We start from the raw sequence: 25972 nt of genomic DNA, 5'->3' as shown, positions 1-25972 counted from the left end.
TGGCTGGATGTGATACAAAAGACTGTGGTATACTCCTTTTCAAAAGAGTGATAGTGTCCTCTATTATTTCACCAGACTCTCTTCAGAAGTTTTGGAAATAGCTTTTTGAAGCCAGAGGATGAATCAGGACAAGTTGAGGGATAGGAGAAGATTCTCATGTCAATGTGAGGATTTGTCATCTTGTTGAGATGTTTTCCCTTATCTCCTTTCTCTGACCCCTCTCCACTGTTGTACTTACATGCCTATGCTCAGTGACCAGATTGTCAGGAAGAGATCCATTCCAGCTTGCCTATACCTCAAGTCCCATGTAGCAACCAGGATTCTTAAACTGTTCTTTTGAAGCAAATCAGACCTAGATAGTTTTAGGACCTGCAGGCAGTTTAGATTTCCAGCCTTTTTCAGAATTCTCCTTAGCTGGCACAGGAACACAAAGTCACTTTTTCATTTGGGGCAGACAACAGGTCTGCTAATTACTTGATCTGAGTTCTTTTCTATGAAAAAGACAGGAAAGCCACCTTACAGCTTTTATGACACTGAAAATCATGGCTAGATATAGCATCTAAAATTATTACTTTCATGAGCTTGTGAGTTTGATGCCTGAGAGATAATATATTTTTTATTCTTCAGAGGCTGGACCTCCTTTTCATGCTATAATATGACACGATGACATTGATTTATATAGAGAAAGGGAAACTTTAATTCACTCTGCAGTAAATCATTTGAGTTCTATTGATTTCGATAAATTTACAGTTCTGTTTGTTTTTTCCCCTGTAGAGCTTTCTAATTACTCTTGTTAGACACATTTGAAGAACTGCGGGGTCAATGCCTTTTTGACTGAGACTTCATCTTTTTAATTTGCAGGTTCCATTACAGCTTATAGAAAGTGTTGAATGCCGAGATATATTTCAACTTCATTTAACTTGCAAAGACTGCAAAGTTATCAGGTATGTGGTGTGTTTATGATGCTGTTTAGTATGGAAACTATTTTTAAAGAATGGATCCATGGGTTAGTAACAAAAATAGCTTTCGAAGGTCAGCCTTGTTGGGAATATTTTCTGAGTAGTCTGCCTGGAATAGTTTATCTTTAGGATATTTTGCTATATTGAAAGGTATTTTTTAAATTTGGGGATAATTTCAAATTTACAAAAGCAGTGCAGATAGTACAAAGAACATCAGGATTGTTAGCATTTTACCCCATTTGCTTTCTTGTTTGCAGGGAAGGGGTGTTTGGTTTTTTCAACTTAGTAATGGCTTTTTCTGCTGAAATACTTTAGTGTGCTTCCTAAGAATTGGGACTTTTTTTTTAAATAAAACCATAATATCATGATCAGCTTTACTATTGGATTGTCAGAAAAGTCATTAATGCATTTTTGCTTAGAAAACAGAAAAAAATACATCATGACTTTTCCAACAACCCAGTATTTTATGCTCATAAAATTTGTGTCCAATCTACTACATATGGCCTAATTTTGTAGTTGACCTAGTGCCTTTATGGCATTTCCCCCATCCTCACTTTTGTTAAGACCAGGATCCATTCAAGGTCATATATTACCATCATTCTGTAGTCTTTAATTTGGAACATTCTTCACCACTTTTCTTTGTCTTACAGCAGTCACATTTTGAAGAATACTATCTTTCATTTTAATAGAATGTTTCTTATTTTGTGTCTGTTGAATGTTTCTCATGATTAAATTGAGATCATATATTTTCAGCTAGAATATTTTATGTGTGAGGTGTCCTTTTCAAGGTGTTGTATTACATCTGGAGGTAAACTGTGTCTATTTGTCCCTTAATTGGTGATGTTAATTTTGATCTCTCTTAAGGTATCACCTGCTTTTGTTATAATTTTTATGTTTTCTCCCTGTAACTAATGAACAGCATCTATGGGGGCATTTTAACATAATGCAAATAAATGTCCCTGTTTCTCATTGAATTTCTCCAGATTTAGCATCCATTAATGGTTTTATCTGATCTAATATTTTCTATAATGGTGGCAAAATGAATATTCCTACAAGCTTTAAATTCCCCAAGTTTTTACTTTATCTCTTTGCCCTATTCTGGAGTGCCATTAATCTTTGTGTGTTGGCATATTGATGAGCCACATTGATTGGGATGGGAGAGGGGTTAAGTGATCTCCTTGGTTTTATTGTAAGTATTTGAGGTGTTTTTTTAGCTGTTGAGATTTGGCTTGCTTCTGATAGATTCTGGCTACAACTCACAGTTTGAAAAGTTTGCTTTTCATTCAGTTTTAAGCATTGCATTTGAAAATGTATTTTTGTATATTATTTTACCTGTTATACATACTGAAAATTGCAGTTGATAGTGAAAATTGTTTTGTTCTCTATGTGATCACAGCTGAAAGCTTCATTGTAATTGTGTTAGTTTAGCTCTAAAGATGCTGACTTTTTCTAACTGCTAATGGACAAATTTTAAAATACTCCCTAACTCATCAAAAGTAATGCTGTAATAAATTTTTAGCTCAGCCTAATATGTCTTGACAAAAAGAATTTCTCTAGACATGTTTCTTCAGTGGGACAATCATAAGGCTTTGGAAGGCTTTTGAAATCCCATTCACAGAAGGCAGTGATTATCATTTTACTTTCAATTGTCATTAATTATTAACAGAAGAGAGTTCTCTAGTTTAAAAAAATAAGTTTTTTTTTTTTCATATTTAGCTTTCTTTTTGGAATTTGGCACCATTGGATAAATTTGTTGGCCCTGTTCTTACTACTAATGATAACATGTGAATGGCTCCCTCTAAAGCTTTCTTGACTGCAGTTGTACCTTCACCATGAATAGGAACTTTGAAATGCCTTTAGTTTTGTCAACTGTCTTCTGATTACATTGTGGTTTGACTTTACAAAGGTGTCAGTTCTCAACCTTTGAGCAGTGTCAAGAGTGGCTTAAGAGACTGAACAATGCAATCCGACCACCTGCTAAAATAGAAGATCTTTTCTCATTTGCCTATCACGCTTGGTGCATGGAAGTCTATGCCAGTGAAAAAGAGCAACATGGAGACCTATGCAGACCAGGTAGGCCTTTATAAAATGCGCGCACTGTGGTTTTATTGAACTGCCACTTAAAGTACCCTTAACATGAGACTCCTGAGTATTCAGGTATTCAATCAATGTATGCTTTATGGAGCTCTAGTATGTGCCCATCATTCTTCTAAACCCTATATAGATAGACTGTTTCTTGCCTTCAGGGAAAGGGAGGAACACTAGATTTGGCATCATAATCTAATGGGCCTATGGACAACTGTATAAGGTTTGATGGGTGCTGTAAAGCCTAACAGAAGGAAGCTATGAGTTTTATATATACATTTGGAAATACTTTGTGTTAGTAATGACCTTTAAATGTTGAATAAGGGTTTGTTGATTAGATAATAGGGAACAGAACAGAAATGGTCTGAACAAAGTTATGAGGTTAGACCATAGAACTGTGAAGTACAAAATGATCTTTTGCTTTTTTCAAATTTTTCAGTCATAGATTACCTATTTTCACCCCTTTAATCCTATTGATAATGAATCAGAGGTCCAGAGAGACCAGGTGACTTTCCTAAGGACAAATAGAGAAGCCAAACCTGTACTGGAATCCCTGCTTCCTTATTCCTCATGAAATCTTTGTCCCACTCTTTCTCTTTCTCCCTCAAAAAGAGCTTTGTTGTTGTTGTTTTTTTTTTTTTTTTTTTTTTGCAAAGAGGCATCCGATTTTTATTTAAGATTTTTTTTTTTGGACTGTGCTGCACGTCTGGATGTATTCTAGGAAGATTATTCCTGTGTACATAAAGCTACACAGTTCCACCCCTGCTTCCAGCGGGGAGGAGTGAGAAGGAGGTGAAACAGATTCAGGTGTATTTTCAAGGCTGCTTTCTTGCCACTACTGTTGCAGCAACAGGCCTCTGCAATACCCTCTTCTCCTGGCTGTCCTTAGTCCCAACTCCAGCCATGTCCCCTGCCCTCACCTGGTGAATGGAAGGAGAAGGCCCTCCAGCATTAATTAGCAGGGCTAAAGAGAATATGCTAGAGAGGCAGTGCCAGGCAGCCCTGAGCTCTGACTGTGGGCGGTAGCCAATGGGAGTCATAGAAAATTAAAGAGACTGTAGAAACATCACTCCTTTTGCAAACAGCGGCAAAGTAGGATTAGTAGGTATCAAGGATGAAGCAGCAGCACTAAACTGTAAGGAGACAAACTGTCTTTAGAAATTCTAGTCACTTCTAAATAAACTACCAGGAGAATGATAATTTTACTTAGATTCCTTACTTTGGTTACCATCCTTTAATCTGAATGCTAAGAATACTGTAGATTCTCCCAAAAGTAATAGTATCTGAAATTCGCCAATATCATTTCTTTCTTTTTTTTGGGGGGGGGGAGCAAATCATTCTCATATTCTTTATTAGAAAATGCTAAATAACACTTTTGCTCTAGATAGTTGGTACTGGAGTTCTCCTAAGAACTCTATTTTTTTTATAATAAATTTTATTTTTATATTCCCCATACAATTTCAACCCCCCCCCATTTTGACCCCAATCCCTCCCCTCCCTCCACCCCCCCCCAAAAGTGTCTCTGGTTCATAGATTTTTGTTGATTTTGATTTTCACTTTCTTATAGTTATTCATTTTCCTGGTCCCTTATTTAAGTTTTCTAGATTCCTGCTATGAGTGAGACCATCCGGTATTTTTCTTTTTCTTTCTGGCTTATTTTGCTGAGCATGATCCCTTCCAGCGCCATCCATGTTGCTGCAAATTGCATGTGTTTATCTTTTTTGAATGCTGAGTAATATTCCATGGTGTATATGTACCACATCTTCTTGATCCAGTCATCTATTTTTGGGCATTTGGGCTATTTCCAAAGCTTAGCTATTGTAAATAGTGCTGCTATAAACATAGGGGTGCAGGTGTTCTAAAAAAAAAAAAGAGCTTTGTGATCAGGTTTATGTTATTTTGCAGGCAATTGTCTATAAACTTGATGTTATGTATAAATAGAAGTTTGCTGGTCTAACACTGAATTTGTAGTGTGTCCAGCTTGGAAGTAAAATATTAAATTACTGAAGAGTGAAATTTTGTGAACTTCCTTCCATTGAGGTTTACACTGGGGCTTTTTTTATTTTTATTTTTAAAGATTTATTTTCATTTATGCATACAAGAACTGGGGTGTAGGCCAGAGGTGGGTGGGGGGTGGTGAGAGGATTCACCAGAGACAGAGTAAGGAGCAGAACAGGCAGATCTACTTTAATACACTGCTGAGGGGAGCAGCAGGCAAGACAAGAGGGGTCTGCTGTGCAATGTGGGTTAGCTCCCTGGCTGGGAATCATACTCAGGCAGCAGTGGCTGGCGATAGCTTGATAATGCTGAGACGTTAACCCCTGGACTACCAGGGAAGCCCTTTCATTTATGTTTTTATTTCCAAATCTATCTTGTTTAAGTATCTGAAGTTAATCTGGCAATGCTTGTAAATGTTCTCTGGCTCATTCATTCATTGACTCTTTTGAGTCAATGCTGGGCAAGTCATTTATTCTGTTTCAGATTGCTTTGTTCTTCAAACTAGGACATTCTTTTTTCTTCTTGCTCAAACTAATCTGGATATCCTGAAGATCAGATCTGTTAGTACTAAAGAGTTCAATAAATGTGCGTCCTCTGTGGCATGTTTGCAAAAATATTTTGCTTGTATAGGGTGATGCTATCTTGATTGGTTATAACTTACTCTGAGTAAAGGTTGCATTTTGTTTTATCTCAACATATGTAGTCCATACTTAAGTTAACCTGCTACCACTCACATGCATTTTGAGTCTCTGTATATGTATGATCTTTTCCTTTTATATATTTTCACTGTACTCAATAAAAAATACCATGGTGGCATTTTTAAGGCCTGTCAACCTGGTTCTTCTCTTTATACCCAACAATGTTGTTGGTAGAGTCTACAATATTACTCATTAAATATGAGCAAAGTAGACAACGACACTCTTGTAAGTCATCCTTAGGTTGAGCCAGCACTTGAGTTATTTCGGGGTAATGCATTGTATTACCTGCCCCAGCACATGCGATCACAAGCATAGAACCTGAAGGGTGGAAGTTAGTTTATTCTTTTAGCGGTTAATAAGGCCTTTTATGGATTCTTCTCTGCCAATCCTGTTAAGAGTAGAATGAGTCAGGGAAGAGGGAAATGGGAAAATAACATCATTACCTTGTTATTCATATAAATCTTGACTGTTGAGCTTAGGTAAGCCAGCTACACTGTGACCACAGCTCTAGGTCTTAATCCACTTTGAAAGAAGTCAACATTACTGTTGGAATTCACCTGAGAAATTTACAAAAGCTTTTTTAAGACTCCTGACTCTCCTCTTAGTCTCATTTCAAAGTCTGAAAAAAGAACAGATTAGAAGTTTAAAGCTACTCTCCTATGTGCTCACCTTCCTTCTCATTGTAGCTGACTTCTTGGTGTGTTCTGTACTTGAGTATTAATCATGAGTCCTCAGAGATGATGGGGTTTAATTGCTAGATTAGTAGTAACAGGCTCACCTCTCTGAACTCTATTCTGTGAAACGCTTGTTAAGCTCATCATGTTTAACCATGAACATCATGGTAGTGCGCTGTTGTGAGGCTGTGTATTTAGTATAAAGTAAAAGCCTGTCTTCTGAACTTAGACACAGTCTAGGAAGTGTGCATCTAGATGACTGTATTGGAACTTTATTCATAGAAAAGAATATTCCTCCTTCCATATTTGAAAATCCAGGTGGGCTAGTTCTCTGGCACTGGCACTATTCTTCTTCCTTACATCCTGAGTAGGACCTTTAAACTGTATAATTGTGGCTGCGAATATTCAGAATCAGCCAGGGAACTAGACTATTTTGGGCGGAAAAATTTTTTTAGACTTATAATGGACACTCTGATTATGATAGACAGACTCATTACTTTAAAAACGTTTTCATTGCCACTAAAGTAAGAATTGCTATGTGGTGGTATCTCTATGTGGTTTTGATTTGTATTTCCCTGGTTATAAGGGATATTGAACATTTTTTCATATGCCTCTTTGGAGAAGTGTCTTTTATGTTCTTCTGCCCATTTCTTGACTGGATTGTTTACTTTGTTTTTGTTGAGTTGTGTGAGTTCTTTGTATGGGATGATATAATTCTTGATCAAAACTAATTCCCTCATTCCTCTTCATAATCTTTAACTGATGGATTTTTTTTTAAACTAAAACTAAATGTTATTTTACTATATACATATATAGTAAAAAATAGATAAGTAGTACTTTTTAAAAAGTGATGCTTTTATTCCTTAACAAAGCTTTTACTCCACCTATTTTCAATGGCATTCATTTCTCCCTTTCTTCTGTCTTTGTCTCCTAGGGGAGCACGTAACGTCAAGGTTTAAAAATGAAGTGGAGCGAATGGGTTTTGATATGAACAACGCCTGGAGGATTTCCAACATCAATGAGAAGTACAAGTGAGTTATACGAGTCCCTGTGGACTGTATTTCTCAGCCAAAACCTTTATGGAAACCCCAATTCTCATGTGGCAGAACATTTGAACTTAGACTTTTTCTTTCAAATGGAGTATTTATTAAATCTAAATGCATGATTGTCAGAGTACTTTTTGAGCCTTTTGTTCACATTTCTATCACCACTGGGATGGAAACTGATCTTTACTTAACAGGCTCCTAGGACCTCCTTTCTACCCCTCCAGGCCTCTCTCTTCCAGTCACATGCTTGTCTGGATAATAATTGTGTTTACCTGTAGGCTGGCAGTTTCCATTGTTCTCATTGTCACTTGACATCATGTTAGAGGTAGGATTAGTGATTTCATGAACAGTGACAGAACACTTAGGAGCTGGTTTTTATGACTAATTTTAGTTTATCTCCTTTGGTAGGCATGAATATAATTCTGTTATTTAATACATTGACCTAAAACTGTCTTCACAGCTTTGATGATTTGACCATTATATATTAATGTAACCATTATTAAATATTTTTCATTACTGGTTTCCTTAAAAGATACAATAAATACTTCGGTGGAGGAGGGCAGTCAATTACTCTGATTTTGTGATCCAATAAAAAAAAAGTCCAGAGGACTTAATAGATCCTTCTTCTTTTAAGTTTTCCTATAGCAATTGAAAGCATTAACCCTTCTGTTTTCCTCGTCTATTTGTGACTACCACCAGAATGTTTCATTTTTCACTGGAAAAACTGATTACTGTATGCAGCTCTTAATATTGGCTAAGGAGTTAAGAACCCAGGGTGTTTTGTCATACTTTTGCCTGTTGTCAGTGACAAAGCAAAAAAATCAAGACGGAGAATCAACATCCTTTTTATTGTTGGCTCACCTAGTGTGTATGTGTCTCTCTCCCCCCCCCCCCCCTCCTCTCCATCTTTCTCACCTTTCTTGTTAGGCTGTGTGGTAGCTATCCACAGGAGCTCATAGTGCCTGCCTGGATCACTGACAAAGAACTAGAAAGTGTAGCAAGCTTCAGGTCCTGGAAGCGCATCCCTGCTGTTGTCTACAGGTAAGCAAGCCTGGCTAGACTCTGTTTGGTCTGCCACCCCTGCTGCTGCTAATCTGGGAAGGGAGGGAAGGATTCTGGGAAAATTTCCAGGCCATTCTCTGCTTCCTTATTACTAAAGCTGCTCTTTAGTCACACACTAGTACTTACTGCATCCAGAAAACTAACTGATGGTTCATGACATTCTGATAAGAAAAATTTAATAGAAAAGTGACTTGTCTTGGTATTTCAAAATCCTTCTGACATTCTCTGGGAAGATAATGTGCTTATTGCATTTAGCTTCAATGTTGGCCTTTAGATTGAGGGATGAGTCCTAGAAAGTGAGAATTGGGCGTATAAAGTTGAATCATTTGTTATTGTCTTGTGGTTGAAACATCGATATTTGGAAGAACTCCTTTTTAAATGGAAACATTTAGAGAACAAGTCTAGGACTTGATTGCATAGAAGATCTTAGAGATCAAGGTAGGAAAAGCCAAGGGAGGCAAGTTCTGAAAGGGAATGGTAATATGGTGAAGAGCACAGATTTGTGGTTAATTTTTTCTGATACTCCTTGCTATGGTACCTTGAAAAAGTTCCCCAACTCACGTCAGCCTGTTTCTAATTAGTAAAATGGGAATGATGTTTTTTGTATGTATGCCGTGGAATATAAATGACTATAAATACCAAATTTCTCTAAGCAGTATCTGGAGTAGCTTGTATTCCTGAGGGCTGCTTTTATAATTCAGTGAATAGTTCAGTTCTCATAGAATCATGTTAATTTTTAAAAAGTTATTTCTTCTTTGAAACTGTTTCAGATGTCATCTCTCTGTAATATTCATATTCTCTATTTCATTTTTCCCAGTTTGCAGTTTTTTTTGTACTCTCCTTGAATTTGAGCTAAACCAATGACGTAGTTAGAAACTTTCAGTCATTCCATTGGAATGTTGTAGGAAAGGATTTATCTTCTTGTGGAATTCCAGCTGCGTAACCAGCTTGTTCATTTTAATTCACTGATATAGCAAATTCTGGTAATCACCTCAATGAGAAAGATAAATAAGTATTTACTTCTGGCTCAGTGGAAAGATTTAAGTTTTTGATCTCAATTTTCATCACTGTTGTTCTCAGACATCTCTAGAAAAGTAGGTCACCAAATTTATCTATCATTCAAGTGATAATAATGACACAGGAATTAGAGAACAGTGAAAACTGAAAGGATTTATGAATCTTGTCAGTGATTGGCCTATTCAGGTGGGGAAAGCAGCTAGCTGTGCCCTCTAGCCATTAGTGGTATTAGGTGAACAATTCTGACATTTGTGGGGTTTGCTGACTTTGAGCATAAGGGGATAAGACTCATTTTCAAAGTAAGGGGCTTTAGGTGATTTCTCTTAGTTGACAGAGAATCCTAAGAGTGCAGGTTGAAAAACTTCTTAGGATAAATATGGTAAAATTTTTTTCTTCTAAATAGAACTTTTTAAAAAATCCCTTTCTAGAGACTATAGAATGGAAATTTTTTTATTTATAATTTCTCAGAATCTTCTCTCAGATGATAAATGAAAGTTTGTATTGGAGTCCACATAAAATTAGACTTCCAGGAACTGGCCTCTGTTCCAGAACACAGGTTCTAGAACACAGGTTCCAGAACACAGGTCTGAGCTTCATACTGAGTTGTTGATATCATTTGGGAGCTTTGTAAGGGGCATATTGAAGGATGTTTGGAGATACTCTATCCTCTCTGCTTTGCCAGCTCAGGTGGCAGGATACTTCTGAATCCAACATACATTTACTGAATTTAGTTGTCTGTATACCTGCGGTAATGATCCCTGAGATTGCCAGCAGCAGTTACTTGACAGCACCATGCTGAACTAGCACCTGATTAGTGCTTTTTCCTACTGTGATGAGAGTGCTTAATTGGATTTATTATTGGAGACAGAAATTGCTCTAGCACAGCAAGATGGTGCAAAGGGCGCCCATCTGTAGTGTAGTTTACAGCTCCCCCTTTGTGCATTGAGTGATTATTAGAAATTTCTAGTCATTTAGAGAGCTTGCCTAATACAACAGGATAGTTTAAACATTATGTATTTGTATAAAATCAAAGCACTCAGTGTTTTTAGTAGGGGACTTTTGCCATTGGACTGCTTAATTTTTGTATTTTTCCTGGTTCTGTACAATGATAGAAATTCTTGTTAGTGGTTTTTAGTCTTAATGTTTTGTTTTTATGTAGTCTAAAGCATATTAAAAGACAGCAGAAAATTTTACTGCAACAGCTCAGTTGTGATCTAGCTATTATAATGCCATGGCCCTTAAACCCAAGAACCAGACCAAAGAGTGCCATCTACTGTTCCTCTTCGGCATTGCTGGTGACTCTACAGAGGGAGGAGAGGATGCTTAAAAAGGCCCTGCCAGTCTTTTCCAGGAAAGTGTGACTCATTGGTTACCCAGCACCTATTAAATGCTAGTAGGCACTTTAAAAATCAATGAGGTTTTGTTTCCAGGTGGATCCACCTAGTAGGTGAGCAAATTGGGTGTCTTGGTAAAACATAGTGCTTTCCATTGTCTTTCTCAGGGAAGATTTAAAGACTATAAGCAGGGCCTCCCCTGGTGGCGCAGCAGCTGAGCGCCGCGCTGTGAAGCTGCCGCGGTCTCTGCAGCTCTGGTTCCATCCCCAGCCACCAGCGAGGGTCCCACATAGTGCGCAGACCTCTCCTGCCACGCCCGCTGCTCCCCTCAGCAGTGTACTTCAGTCCCCCTGCCTGTTCTGTTCCCCGCTCTGGCTCTGGTGAATCCTCTCGCCCTCCAGCACCTCTGACTGTACCCAGTGCTTGTATAAATAAATAAATAAATCTTTAAAAAAAAAAAAAAAAGACTTTAAGCAAGCTATTAGTTTCAGATGAATTTGATTAATTGCCAAATTTAGTTTATTGCTTATGGACTTTAGAATTTAGAATAAAAATCTTTCTCATACTGTTCTTCAAAGAACACGATAGAATCCGTAGTAATTTCATTTAAATCCATTTGTGGTCCAATGCACTGCAGTTCCAGTTGCTCCTCCACACACCCTCTCCTTCAACACACCACCCAAATGCACTCTCCCACCCCCAGCCAAGATAGTGAGGGAACCCCTTCCTGAAGAAACTAGAATTGTCAAGTCAGAAGTTATTTGGGGAGACCATTCCAGGTAGCAATTCAGGTGTTGCACGCCAGCACTAGCTGGTGGACATTACACTGCCTTCTCTTCATGCGGAAAGTGTGGGCAGGGAGGGTCTCCCAGGGTTGGGGAAGGGGAAAGAGGTGGTATCCATGCCCCAGATCCCTTGAAGAAAAGGACCAGAGACCCCTGGGCCAAGTCACCATAGCCTAGTTTGCTGTGGCAGGAGGTGCAGAAAGTGTGAAGGCCTCAGGTTTTGCGTGTAGTCAGCTGGCAGGCTGGGATTCCCAGGACCACACTACTCCATCCATGTCCCCTTAGACATTCCACTCTTCTTCACCAGGGCCTGGTAGGCTTTACCCTGGCCACTGGATGGCTGCATCTCCCCCAGTCTAAACCCCCCTCACCCTCCCACTCAACAGGCCTCAGCTGTGGTACTGCCAGGCAGATGCCTCAGAAAAGGAAAATCAGGGTACCCCTGCTTTCAGCCCCCATCTCACATGCCTTCCCCACTCCCCCAAACCAAGTTATGGCCATCCTGGAGGACTCTGCTTGGTTGACACCTGCCTCAAGCCTTCCTTTCAACTCATAACAACCAGCAGTTCTCTCCAGTGGCACTTGAGGAGGAGCAGAGGCTGCACTTCTGGTAACACTCTGGGGGCTGCTGTTAGGGCTGCTTGTACCCAGGACCTGGCTTTGATTGGGCAAAATGAAAAAAGTCAGAGAAGGAAGTAGAGACACAGAAAAGTCTAGTAATTTGCCCAGGATCATACTGTTGATGCCACAGTTTTTACAAATTGAAGATTTGTTGCAAACCTGTGTCCAGCAAGTCTGTTGGCGCCATTTTCCCAATAGCTCACTTTGTGTCTCTTTTAATTAAGTGGTTCTGCTTCTCTGATCAAACCCTGACTGACATAGCCTTAGGGATTTAATCTTTCTGAATCACTTGGACCACTTCATTCCTTTTCCACAACCTCCCACACTAACTCCACCCCTTAATGAGATAAAAGCTGCCTTGTAAAAGGGACAGATTCATAAGAAGTATGGTTGGTAGAGATCCAGATGTGGCCCTGTCATGTGGATGTGTAAACTCTGATCTTTATGTTGCTGGCAATTCGAGGAGCTAGCTGAGATTAGGCAGAGCTGTGGAGTATCTCAGTGGGATTCAGAACCACTGAGCATTATTGCTTTGCTGAGAATGTAAGCTTAGAGGGAATATTTATAGGCTGTTTTTAAAAACTTATAACATATTCTCATTTGATATTTTTTCAAAGTGAAAACAAAAAGTATCTGAGCCATACATATGTGTTATATGTGTGTAGGCATGTATATGTTTAGAAACAATTTTAATGAGATATAGAGTTGGGAGACATTTAAATTATTTGCTTATTAACTTTACTTGCTTTTTATTCTGCTTATTTATTTTTATAATGGACTGGTTACTTCTGTAACTTTTTATTTTTATTTATTTATTTATTTTTAAATAAATTTTATTTTTATATTCCCCATACAATTGCAATCCCCAATCCCTCCCCTCCCCGCCTCCCACCACGCATAGAGTGTCTCTGGTTCATAGTTGTTTGTTGATTTTGATTTTCACTTTCTTATAGTTATTCATTTTCCTGGTCCCTTATTTAAGTTTTCTAGATTCCTGCTATGAGTGAGACCATCCGGTATTTTTCTTTTTCTTTCTGGCTTATTTTGCTGAGCATGATCCCTTCCAGCGCCATCCATGTTGCTGCAAATTGCATGTGTTTATCTTTTTTGAATTCTGAGTAATATTCCATGGTGTATATGTACCACATCTTCTTGATCCAGTCATCTATTTTTGGGCATTTGGGCTGTTTCCAAAGCTTAGCTATTGTAAATAGTGCTGCTATAAACATAGGGGTGCAGGTGCTCTCTGGAATTAATGTTTCTGTGTCCTTTGGGTAAATACCTAGGAGTGGAATTGCTGGATCATATGGAAGCTCTATGTTTAGTAGATCGAGAAATCTCCACACAGCTCTCCATAGTGGTTGGACCAGTTTGCACTCCCACCAACAGTGCAGGAGAGTTCCTTTTTCTCCACATCCTCGCCAACATTTGTTGTTGCTAGTTTTTTTAATATGTGCCATTCTCACTGGTGTAAGATGGTATCTCATGGTAGTTTTGATTTGCATTTCCCTGATTACAAGTGATGTTGAACATTTTTTCATATGCCTGTTGGCCATTTGCTTCTGTAACTTTTTAAAAAATAATTGTAGCAGGGCCTCTCTGGTGACCTAGAGGTTAGGACTCAGCGCTACCATCATTACTGCCCACCATGACTGCCTGAGATCCAACCCCGGCCAGGAAGCTAACCTACATGGCACAGCAAACCTTTCCTATTTCACCTGATGCTCCTGTTTCACCTGCTGTTCCCCTTAACAGTGTATTTCAGTAGATCCACCTGTTCTGTTCTTCAGTCTGTCTCTAGTGAATTCTCTCACCATCCCCCTGCCCCCCAAACCTCTGGTCTATACCCCAGTTCTACCCAAAAAAAAAAAAAAAAAAAAAAAAAACTGTAGAGACATTTCATATATAATTAAACCCTTTCAATGTGTACAGTTCAGTGATTTTTTTTTTCTTTAGTGTAATCAGAGGTATACAAGCATCACTACAGTCAATTTCAGTCATTTTCACCACCTCCAAAAGAAATACCAGACCCCTTAGTAGTCACTCGGCATTCCCTCTCCAAATCCCTTAGCCCTGGAGTATCAGTGTTCTACTTTCCACCTCTATATAGATTTGACTGTTCTGTACACTGCATATAAATGGACTGGCTTTCTGCGCTTAGCATATCATACTCAAGTTTCATCCATATTGTAACATGTATTACAACTTTATTTCTTTTGATTGCTAAATAATTTTTTACAACTTTTTGTTAGAAATGCTTAACTGAAATTCCTAATTGGGAATACCTAGGTTTTTAATAACATATCTTAAAGTAGACTATGAATATGATTTCTGGTCTTATTTCTTGAAAAAGAATCTGTCAGAGTATGGCTTATGCTATTCCTTTCCTAAAGAATATTGTAGCCTAAGGAAAGGTAGCTGGTTCATTGTACTACCTGTGTATAAGAGTGTTTTGTGACTCATGAAATCCTAGAAGATTTTGTAAAGCAGTTTACTGTGGATCAGATAAGCCCTTCAGTCTCAAATGTGGGATCTTGGTTTGAAAAGAATTCCCAAGCCAACCATGAATGCACAGTGCTACGGTGGGCCCTCAGAAGTCAGTGAGAAAAGAAATATTTCTCTGTCTCACCATCTGTTACGTCAGGATATTCAGGTGCTATATTAAAGAGGAGAGATTATTTTTTTTTTTATAAATTTTATTGTTATATTCCCCATACAATTGCAGCCCCCCCATTCTGACCCCAATCCCTCCCCTCCCGCCCCCGCCCCCCTAAAAGTGTCTCTGGTTCATAGTTTTTTGTTGATTTTGATTTTCACTTTCTTATATTCATTTTCCTGGTCCCTTATTTAAGTTTTCTAGATTCCTGCTATGAGTGAGACCATCCGGTATTTTTCTTTTTCTTTTTGGCTTATTTCGCTGAGCATGATCCCTTCCAGCGCCATCCATGTTGCTGCAAATTGCATGTGTTTATCTTTTTTGAATGCTGAGTAATATTCCATGGTATATATGTACCACATCTTCTTGATCCAGTCATCTATTTTTGGGCATTTGGGTTGTTTCCAAAGCTTAGCTATTGTAAACAGTGCTGCTGTAAACATAGGGGTGCAGGTGTTCTTTGGAATTGATGTTTCTGTGTCCTTTGGGTAAATACCTAGGAGTGGAATTGCTGGATCATATGGAAGCTCTATGTTTAGTAGGTCCAGAAATCTCCACACAGCTTTCCACAGTGGTTGGACCAGTTTGCACTCCCACCAACAGTGCAGAAGAGTTCCTTTTTCTCCACACCCTCGCCAACATTTGTTGTTGCTAGTTTTTTTAATATGTGCCATTCTCACTGGTGTAAGATGGTATCTCATGGTAGTTTTGATTTTCATTTCCCTGATGACAAGTGATGTTGAACATTTTTTCATATGCCTGTTGGCCATTTGCATTTCCTCTTCAGAGAAGTTTCTTTTTAGCTCTTCTGCCCATTTTTTGACTGGATTATTTTCTTTGTTGTTGTTGAGTCTCATCAGCTCTTTGCAGATTTTTGTGATCAGTCCTTTATCATTAGTGTTGGGTGCAAAAATGTTCTCCCAGTCGGTAGGGTTTCTCTTTGTTTTTGTTATTGTCTCTTTTGCTGTGCAGAAGCTCTTTAATTTGATGTAGTCCCAGCTGTTTATCTTTGCCTTCACTATCACTGCTTTGGGTGATGTGTCTGTAAAGATGTCTTTGATGTGCAAATCACGTAGTGTTTTGCCTATATTTCCTTCTATATATTTTATGGTTTCAGGTCTTATGTCTAGTTCTTTAATCCATTTTGAGTTGATTTTTGTGTATGGTGTGAGGTAGTGGTCCAGCTTCATTCTTTTGCATGTAGCGACCCAGTTTTCCCAGCACCATTTATTGAACAAACTTTCTTTGCTCCAATGCATATTCTTTGCTCCTTTGTCAAAGATTAGTTGACCATAAATCTGTGGGTTTATTTCTGGATTTTCTATTCGATTCCATTGGTCTGTATGTCTGTTCTTGTTCCAATACCATGCAGTTTTGATGATTATGGCTTTGTAGTATAGTTTGAAGTCTGGGAGTGTGATGCCTCCATTCCCTTCTTTTTTTTTCAGGAGAGCTTTGGCTATTCGGGGTTTTTTGTGATTCCATATGAATTTCATCAATAATTGTTCTATTTCTTTGAAGAATGACATTGAAATTTTGATTGGAATAGCATTGAATCTGTATATTGCTTTTGGAAGGATGGCCATTTTAATAATGTTTATTCTTCCAATCCATGAGCAGGGGATGTCTCTCCATTTCTTTGTGTCTTCTTCTATTTCTTTTAACAGTGTTTTATAGTTTTCTTTGTATAGGTCCTTTACCTCTTTTGTTAGATTTATTCCCAAATATTTGATTTTTTTTGTTTCAATAACAAAAGGGATGTTTTTTTTTTTTGATTTCTTCTTCTTCAGATTTATTGTTTGTGTATAGGAAGGCTACTGACTTTTGCGTGTTGATTTTGTATCCTGCCACTTTACTGAACTGATTGAGTTGAATTAGCTTTTCTGTGGAGTTTTTGGGGTTCTCTATGTATAATATCATATCGTCTGCAAATAGTGATAGTTTGACTTCTTCTTTTCCTATTTGGATTCCTTGGATGTCTTTCTCTTGTCTTATTGCCCTGGCTAGGACTTCCAGTATTATATTGAAAAGCAGTGGTGAGAGTGGACATCCTTGTCTTGTTCCAGATCTTAATGGAATTGCTTTCAGCTTTTCACCATTGAGAATGATACTGGCTGTTGGCTTGTCATAGATGGCCTTTATGATGTTGAGGTATGTTCCTTGTATCCCAAGAATTTCAAGGGCTTTTATCATGAATGGGTGTTGCACTTTGTCGAAAGCTTTCTCAGCATCTATTGATATTATCATATGGTTTTTATATTTCTTTTTGTTGATGTGTTGGATAACGTTGATTGATTTTCGGATGTTAAACCATCCTTGTGTCCCTGGAATGAATCCTACTTGGTCGTGGTGAATTATCTTATGGATACATTGTTGGATTCTGATAGCTAAAATTTTATTGAGGATTTTTGCATCAGTGTTCCTTAAGGAGATTGGCCTGTAGTTTTCCTTTTTTGTGTTGTCCTTGTTCGGTTTTGGTATTAGTGTAATGTTGGCTTCATAAAACGTGTTTGGTATTGTCCCTTCCTTCTCAATTTTTTGGAAGAGTTTGTGAAGGATAGGCACTAATTCTGAATGTTTGGTAGAATTCATTTGTAAATCCATCAGGTCCTGGGCTTTTGTTTTTGGGGAGGTTTTTGATTACCATTTCAATTTCGCTTATTGTAATTGGTCTGTTTAGGTGTTCTGTTTCTTCTTTATCTAGCTTTGGGTGATTGTAGAGTTGTAGGAATTTGTCCATCTCCTCTAGATTGTTAAACTTGTTTCCATATAACTGTTCATAGTAGTTACTGATTATTCTTTTGATTTCTGCTGTGTCCGTTGTGATTTCTCCTCTTTCATTGATGATCCTGTTTATTTGTGCTTTCTCCCTTTTTTCCTTTGTGAGCCTGGCTAGGGGTTTGTCTATTTTATTGATTTTTTTCAAAGAACCAGCTCTTGGTTTCATTGATCTTTTGGATTGTTTTTTTAGTTTCAATTTCATTTATTTCTGCTTTGGTTTTTATTATTTCTTTTCTTCTACTGGTTTTGGGGTTTTTTTGTTGTTCTTTTTCTAGATCTTTGAGCTTCGAGATTAGGTTGTTTCTTTGCGTTCTTTCTTGTTTCTTGATGTGAGCTTCTATTGCTATATATTTTCCTCTTATTACTGCTTTTGCTGCATCCCATACATTTAGGATATTGGTGTCCTCCTTGTCGTTCAATTCAAAAAATTTTTTAATTTCTTCTTTGATCTCCTCATTAGTCCAATGGTCTTCCAGTAGTGTGGTTTTTAATCTCCATGAGGTAGGAAAGTTCCTTGCCTTCTTTTTATGGTTTATTTCTAGTTTGATGCCTTCATGGTCAGAAAAGATGGTTGATATGATTTCAATCTTGGTGTATCTGTTGATGTTTGTCTTGTGCCCCAGTATGTGATCGATCCTGGAGAATGATCCGTGTGCGCTTGAGAAAAATGTGTACTCCGTTTTTTTTGGGGTTTAGTGTTCTATAGATGTCTGTTAAGCCCAATTGCTCTAGGTCCTTATTTAGAGCTTTGGTTTCTTTACTTATTTTTTGTCTTGTTGATCTATCCATTGTTGATAGTGGTGTGTTGAAGTCTCCCACTACGTATGTGTTTTCTCTGATGTCTGTTTTCAGAGAGGACAACAGTTGTCTGATATATTTTGGTGCTCCTTCGTTTGGTGAGTATATGTTAATGAGTGTTATTTCTTCTTGAAGTATTGTCCCCTTGATCATAATGTAGTGACCATTGGGGTCTCTTTTTATCTTTTTGAGTTTGAAATCTGTTTTATCTGATATAAGTATAGCTGTTCCTGCTTTCTTTTTTGGTCCATTTGCTTGTAGGATTGTTTTCCATCCTTTAACTTTGAGCCTATTTTTATCTTTTGTAGCTAAATGTGTTTCCTGGAGACAGCAAAAGGTTGGGTTTTGTTTCTTAATCCAGGCTGCAACTCTGTGTCTTTTTATTGAAGAGTTTAGTCCATTTACATTTAGAGTTAATATTGATATGTTAACATCTGTATTTGCCATTGTGTTTGTCTTTCCTTTGATTTTATTTATTTATTCTTTTAATAACTTTTTTTTTTTTTTGGCCTTCTTTCATTGTTATTCGTCCCTCTGAGGTTCTGGCTTTAGGACTCCTTGTAGTATTTTTTGGAGTGGGGGTTTAGTTGCAATGAAATTCCGGAGTTTCTGTTTGTCTGGGAAGGTCCATATTCTTTCTTCAAAGAGGAAGGAGAGCTTTGCGGGATAGAGTATTCTTGGTTGGCATCTGTTTTCTTGGAGTCTGTTGACTATGTCCCTCCACTCTTTCCTTGCCCGTAGTGTTTCTTCGGAGAAGTCTGATGTCAGCCTGATTGGTTTTCCTTTGAATGTTATCTGTTTCTTCCCTCTTGCCAGCTTCATTATTTTTTCCTTGTCCTGGATTCTTGGGAGCTTTACTATTATGTGTCTTGCTGTATTTTTCCTTTCGTCGTGGAAGTTTGGTGTTCTTCTTGCTTCTTGTATATCAATTTTCAGCTCCTTCTTCACATTTGGGAAGTTCTCTTCAATTATCTCTTTGAATATTTTCTCTGTTCCTACATCTCTCTCCTCTCCTTCTGGTATTCCTATAACTCTTATATTTCCTTTCCTCATGGAGTCAGATAGTTCCCGAAGTCTTTCCTCGTTCTTTTTCCTTCGTACTTCTCTTTCCTTTTCTGTTTTGGTTCTTTTTATTTCTGTGTCTTCAAGATTACTTATTCGTTCTTCCATTTCATCTATTCTGCTTTCATTGCTTTTCCCAGAATTCTTTAGTTCTTCCATTAATTCTTTGATCTCCTGCATTTCTTTTACTTCCCTCTTTAGGGACTCAATTTCTTTCTTCTGACCATTGTTTTCCCTCTCTAGGGACTCAATTGCATTCTTCTGATCGTTGATTATTTTTCCCTTATCATTGTTTTCCTTTATGACTTCTGTCAGTTTTTTAATCACGGCAATTTTAAATTCTCTTTCTGGAAGGCTCAGAAATTCTTCCAAGTTATTGTCGTTGCAATCTGGGGGCTGGTTTTCTTTTTGTGGTGTGCTTTTTCTCTGGAGAGTTGCTAGGTTGCGTGTGGTTCTTCTCCTCCCTACTGTCTGTTTTCTAATTTGCCGTATGCGTTGGGACACTGTGTTGTTGGGACTGGCCGGCATCTTGGGTGGGCTTCTCTGCTCCCCTCTGGTTCCTCCAGGAGTCATCTGTCAGTTTCAAGCAGTCTTTACTGGAGAAAGGTTCCTGTTCTAAAATGCCGATGTGGGGACACACTCCCCTGTGCGCCTGGTCTGCCCCGGCGGTGGGTTCCTGCTCCCCCTCTGGGCTTGGACTGCAGGCCAGAGGGGGTCTGGCGTGGGCGAACTTCCCCCGCTCACCTCTGGCTCCTGAGGAAGCCTTCTGCAGGTAGTCTTTACTGAAGAAATGTCCCTGTTCTAAAATGGTGATGTGGGACACACTCCCTGCGCGTCTGGTCTCAGACACACTCTTCTGCGCGCCTGGTCTGCCCTGGCTGTGGGTGCTCGCTCTCCCTGTGGGCTCAGACTACTTGTTCGGAAGGGGCCCAGTGTGGGCTAACTCCCCAGCTGGCCACTAGCTCCTTCAGGAGCCTCTGCTGGCTTCAAGTCGCTAGGTGGCGCCAGAGATCTCTCCTAGAGCCCTTGGGGAGCTGATTTTCCACCCCGTGGGACAGGGAGCAGAGCGGGGATGGTAGGGTACACCTCAACGGCTTTGGGGTGCTGTGTCTGCCTTGTGCCCCACCGCCGTGGGGAACCCACGCCCCTAATTTCATGCCCCGGGTCTCAGTTCCAAAGCCCTCAGTTCCAGGACGCGGGCTGTAGCCCAGATCAGTGGCACAGGAATGGCGCCTTTTGAATCCCGCTTCCCTGCCTGGGCGCCTTGTTCCTGCTCACTCAGGGAGGGCCTCCGCGGTCTCCCCGCAAGCCTAGGTAGCAGGCGCGGGGACCTGGGCAGCTGCGATCTGATCCGGATCAGCACGCCGCTTTCTGCGCAAGCTTACCGGGCGGCCGGGGCTGTGTGCTGGTGCTGGTCTCCTCCTGGGGGGCGGGGCTCTCTTTAATGGCGCCTGGAGCTCACCTCCGCGGCGGATCCTGCAGGGTTCTCCACAGCTCCTGTTCACGGGGTGTGGTGGCTGAAATAGTTCCTTTCCACTCACAGTCCCACTTGCTGCGTCCGTTTTTCTTGTTGGCCGTTTTGGTTTGTTGTTTCCCTCCTCTCTGCCGGTCGGAGAGTGCCGACTTTGTGGGCGGGGGAGGGGAACAGGGTTCTGCGCTTCCCTCCCTTCTGGTCCTCTTTTATGGCAACTTTCTTCTTCGGGCAGTTTGCTGGAGTCACCCGTTTATCTTCCGTGTCCCAGTTCTCACTGGGACCTGCCGCTTTTCCTCCCTATTAACTTTTTTTAATGGGAGATCTTACTCGCAGCGTCTCCTCGCCGCCATGTTGCTCCGCCCCCTCAAAGAGGAGAGATTATGCTTCATTATTGAGTAGCAGAACTACCTGATTTCCCAAAAATAAATGTAAAGATTCAAGCATTTACTTTATGAATGTTAATTTGTTTTCTCTAAGAGTATTCATTTATAATAGGCCATTATAGCTTAATTTCTTGGTAACTCTACTAAGGTTTCTAAATTGGTATAATTGAGAAAGATCCATATAGGTTTTATTTTTATTGGTATGCAAGATTTCTCTTTTGAGAGGACTTGAGGCTAACCCATCACTTACTTGTAGTCATTAAGGCATTTAAAACACACTGCCTAACTTTTTGTATGAACCCAGGACATCTGAATGTATTGTGTATTATGTCTTGTTCCCTGCACAGGCACCAGAGTAATGGAGCTGTTATTGCCCGCTGTGGACAGCCAGAGGTCAGCTGGTGGGGCTGGCGAAATGCTGATGATGAACACCTGGTACAGTCAGTAGCCAAAGCTTGTGCCTCTGACTCTAGATCAAGTGGCAACAAACTGTCAACTAGAAACAGTTCTCGAGGCTTTCCCAATACAGGAGACCTTTCTGATGTGGAGTTTGGTAAGGTGTTCCCTGAACCCATGGCAACAATTTTAATTTGAGAACATTTTCTTGAAATGACCATTTCCTTATAAGACAATTTGTTTCTTAGAAGGGAGCAAAATTTCAGTGAATGGGATTGTTTGAGGAGTCATCAGTTTTTTGACAAAGAACCAGAAGACCCTTTGTTTCAAACTTGGTTTAAGAGGACAAAAGTGCTTGTCTTTCTTGCCAATGTAATTAAAAATGGAGTGTGCGTGTGAGAGAGAGAGAGAGAGAGAGAGAGAATGATAGGGGAACTTCAGACCATGGTGGGGGGCGGGGGAGGAAGGGTGGCTTCGGGTAATCAGACTTCATTAAAGGAATGTAGATATAGAAAAGAGGTATAGGAGATTGGGTGATGTGGATCCCCATGTGTGCTCTGGCAGTTGTTTTTAGAGAGAAAATCTTCACCAACTTTTTATAAGTAGTCAAAAACAGAGGCCCATGTATCAAGGTTTTGGTGAGGTAGATTTCACTTGAAGGTTGTTTTTTCCCCTGTAATGTGTGCCCATGTTTTTATTTTGCACAATTCTGGGAGAGACAGATTCATTTAGTTTTTTCCTCCCTGCTGCTGATGTCTCTAGATTCTTCTCTGTCAAATGCTTCAGGAGCAGAGAATTTAGCCATCCAACCACAGAAGCTTTTGATTTTGGATGCACGCTCCTATGCAGCAGCTGTGGCAAACCGAGCCAAAGGAGGAGGCTGTGAATGCCCAGGTGAGGTGTACAGTGCTTTCCCTGCCCCAACACACACTTTATCCTTGTTAGACTAGCCACTCCTGAGACTTAGCTCTCAACTTGAAAATGAATGTCAAGCCATGCTCTTCAACCTATCATGAGAGAGCTGGAGCTTTTCTTTGGATTGTTAATGTTACATTCTTTTCAGAGAAGAAATGGAGGAGGAGGTACAATGAAACAAATTTCCTTCCCTGGTCCAAACTTGAAGTGATAAGGAAAGTAAATTCTCTCCAGAATAGGGCCTGTTGATGTTTGAAAACTGCTACTTTAGTGGCTCAGTTTCTTAGTCATATAAAAGCTTTTTGTTGTCTTTGACAGTGGTTATGCTCATCACTGGCCTCAGAAAAACTCCTCACAGGCTTCCATTTAAAAAACTTGGGGTGGAAATTGAAGCCATGAATACAAAACTCTAGTAAAGCAGCTCTGTTCTGATCTATAACATTACTGTTGTTTGAATGCTGTTTCTTTAAGGAGAGATCCCTTCAGTGCCAGTTGTGTCCTGGTAGAGCAAGCAAAGGCACCAAGCTCTTTCGATGTGGTGTAGGTTGGAAATTAAAAGCAGTTTAACAGGGTGGAATTTGAATGCATGTTCTGCCAAGTTCTTTTTGGAGATTCCAGAGCTGTAAGTTAAGAGTCCCAAGAAGTAAACCTGGGATGAGATGGAAATATATAGATCTTAACAGTTCTAGGGCATCCCTGGTGGCACAGGCGGTTGAGTGCAGGGCTGTGAAGCTGTCTGCAGCCTCTGCAGCGCAGGTTTGATTCCTGGCCAGGGAGATTCTTACATGGCGCGGCAGACCTCTCCTGTCTGCTCTCCTCAGCAGTGTGTTTTGGTTCATCTGCCTGTTCTTTTTTTTTTTTTTTTTTAAGATTTATTTATTTTTATTTTATTTATACAAGCATTGGATACAGTCAGAAGCGCGGGAGGGTGAGAGAATTCACCAGAGCCAGAGCGGGGAGCAGAGCAGGCAGAAGGACCGAAGTACACTGCTGAGGGGAGCAGCGGGCGGCAGGAGAGGTCCGCACGCCATGTGGGACCCTTCTCCGGTGGCTGGGGAGCAGCCGGGGATCGAACCGGCGCTGCAGAGGCTGCAGGCAGCTTCGCAACCCAGCGCTCAACCACTGAGCCACCGGGGAGGCCCCATCTGCCTGTTCTGTTCCCCACTCTGTCTCTGGTGAATCCTCTCACCCTCCCACACATCTGGCCTGTACCCCGATTCTTGTATAAGTGAATAAATAAATAAATAAAGATGGAAATCATGCCTTTAAAAAAAAAATAACAGTTCTATTTTGTGATTATCTCCTCTACAAATCCAACCTTTCTTTTTGGAAAAATAGCTAAAATTCAAGTACTGTTTTCTTCTCATAATAAAAGACTGGGCTAATAGGCATTGAAACACTGCAGTTTGATTAGTCAGCAGCTACAATGGGTTTGTTTTACAGCTAGTTTTCTGCTTTTAAATTTGGCCATGTGAGCTTTAAATTCAATGTACGTGTGTTCTCTTTATCGTTATTCTCTCCAGAGTATTACCCAAACTGTGAAGTTGTATTTATGGGGATGGCAAATATTCATTCAATTCGGAGGAGTTTTCAGTCTTTGCGATTGCTGTGCACACAGATGCCGGATCCGGGAAAGTAAGACATTTGTTTTGACTTTAATTTTGCATTGCTCTTACTTTATAAAAAGTGAGTTTGGAGGTAAGGTCTTTCCTTCTATTACTTGGTAAACTTCAGTTTTACTTTGAGTATCCATGTTACTCTTTTCTGTATTAGGATCACAGCAGTGCCAAGGAGGAGCTGAGAGAAAAATCCATCTCTTTGAAAGGTTTAAAAACGTTCAGCACAAAGCACTTCTCAGCCCTCAGAACAGAAGTATTGCCTCCTTGCTTTTCCTGAGACCTTTTCCTTCTCTTTTGCATTGTTTTTGGCCCAAAGTAATTTAATTTTTTGGTTTCTGATATTTTGTAGTGACTTGTCTGCAGTGAATGGAGGTGTTTTACCATGAAGAATCAAAATTTGTCATGTTCTAAAAAGGGTTAAACTTTCTTTAAACTTGCTATCAGTTTCCTCGTATATTTGGTTCTGATTTCTAAAGTGCCCTCTCATTTACTAAGAACATTACCATGAATTTTATTACTTATTAAAATGAATGGCTGGCATTTTCAGTGAGGAAGGTGCAGTGATACATCCCCCCAAAAATACAAGTTGGAATACAAGATAAAGTAGGTAGACTTTTCTATAAAACAAATATGGGCACATAAATATTTTAAAGCCCCTATGTTACTTTAAATAAGCCAAAAATAATGCCAGAGAGTTCAGAATTCTCTTTTCTGGTACTATTTCCTTGGGTTCTGTTAAGCAGATCTCATGATCATACCAAGTTTTGCAGCTTTCCTTATTTGATTTACAAAACCAAAAGACTGCCTGAACCACTTGTTCTAACTCCTGATAGCAAATGATTAAATTTATCAATTACAGTCAGCCCAGAGGATGAAGCATTTGTCCCTGGGGAAAAACCTGACCAAGAAATAAATTTGCTGGTCTGCTTTGGGGAGTTAGCCACTTGCATCTGCTACATATTTCTGGAACTCAGCTGGTAACACGTACTCTTCCCTAGAGGTGGGGTATGGAAAGATCCTGGTTGAGGACTCAAGAGATCTGTCTCTAATTGACTGTGTGACTTGGTCAAGTGACTTAATTACTATGGGTATCAGTTTTCCTATCTGTAAGATGAAAGAGATAGGACCTGATCTCCAATATCTTCCATGTATTAAAATTCTTTCTTAAAAAGATATGTTTTTAACTTGAGTCAAAATGGTATGATTAGCCTTCAACTATTCCAAATGAATGTCAGGATTTTATTCGAGAAGGTTTGTCTGTAATTGGCAGAAAATCATAATGCAGTGCTGAAATAACCTTGTGAATACAAAGAAGCTATTGCAATGCTGGAGATCAGCTATAAGCAAGCCGCCTGACACTAGTTTGTGGCTGTACAGTGTGGTACATTTCTAATCCAGTTTGGGACTAGGAGAAGGGAATGTGGAGTCTTTCAGATTGGTTGACAGATTTTGGAGTGCAGTTTCTCTGTCAGGCACAGACAAAATCAACTGGTGTATAAGAATAGTTCAGTTATGTTTAAGAGAGCTTACACTGCTTCTCTTATTCACTTACTCATTTTTCCAGGGGCCAGGAGATAATTTAATATTTTCTCTCCTAAGCTTTATCTTT

The 25972-nt window shown here is 39.5% G+C and overlaps 1 protein-coding gene across 1 annotated transcript in view; it reads left to right on the top strand.

The window, feature by feature from the left end:
- The window catches only part of MTMR3 (myotubularin related protein 3), a gene marked incomplete at both ends in the record, with an annotated part of 119335 nt that overhangs the window by 79848 nt on the left and 13515 nt on the right, over window positions 1-25972 (top strand). The window contains 7 exons of the mRNA XM_084253215.1: window positions 862-944; window positions 2866-3032; window positions 7349-7445; window positions 8388-8501; window positions 21781-21986; window positions 22592-22723; window positions 24268-24379. Coding sequence (XP_084109341.1) covers window positions 862-944; window positions 2866-3032; window positions 7349-7445; window positions 8388-8501; window positions 21781-21986; window positions 22592-22723; window positions 24268-24379 — 911 coding nt within the window. The remainder of the gene's footprint in view (window positions 1-861; window positions 945-2865; window positions 3033-7348; window positions 7446-8387; window positions 8502-21780; window positions 21987-22591; window positions 22724-24267; window positions 24380-25972) is intronic.

The sequence above is a fragment of the Talpa europaea genome (assembly GCF_964194135.1).
Source record: "Talpa europaea genome assembly, chromosome: 14".
NCBI lineage: Eukaryota > Metazoa > Chordata > Mammalia > Eulipotyphla > Talpidae > Talpa > Talpa europaea.
The sequence above is the reverse complement of the archived record's forward strand: the minus strand, read 5'-3'. Positions and strand labels throughout refer to the sequence as shown.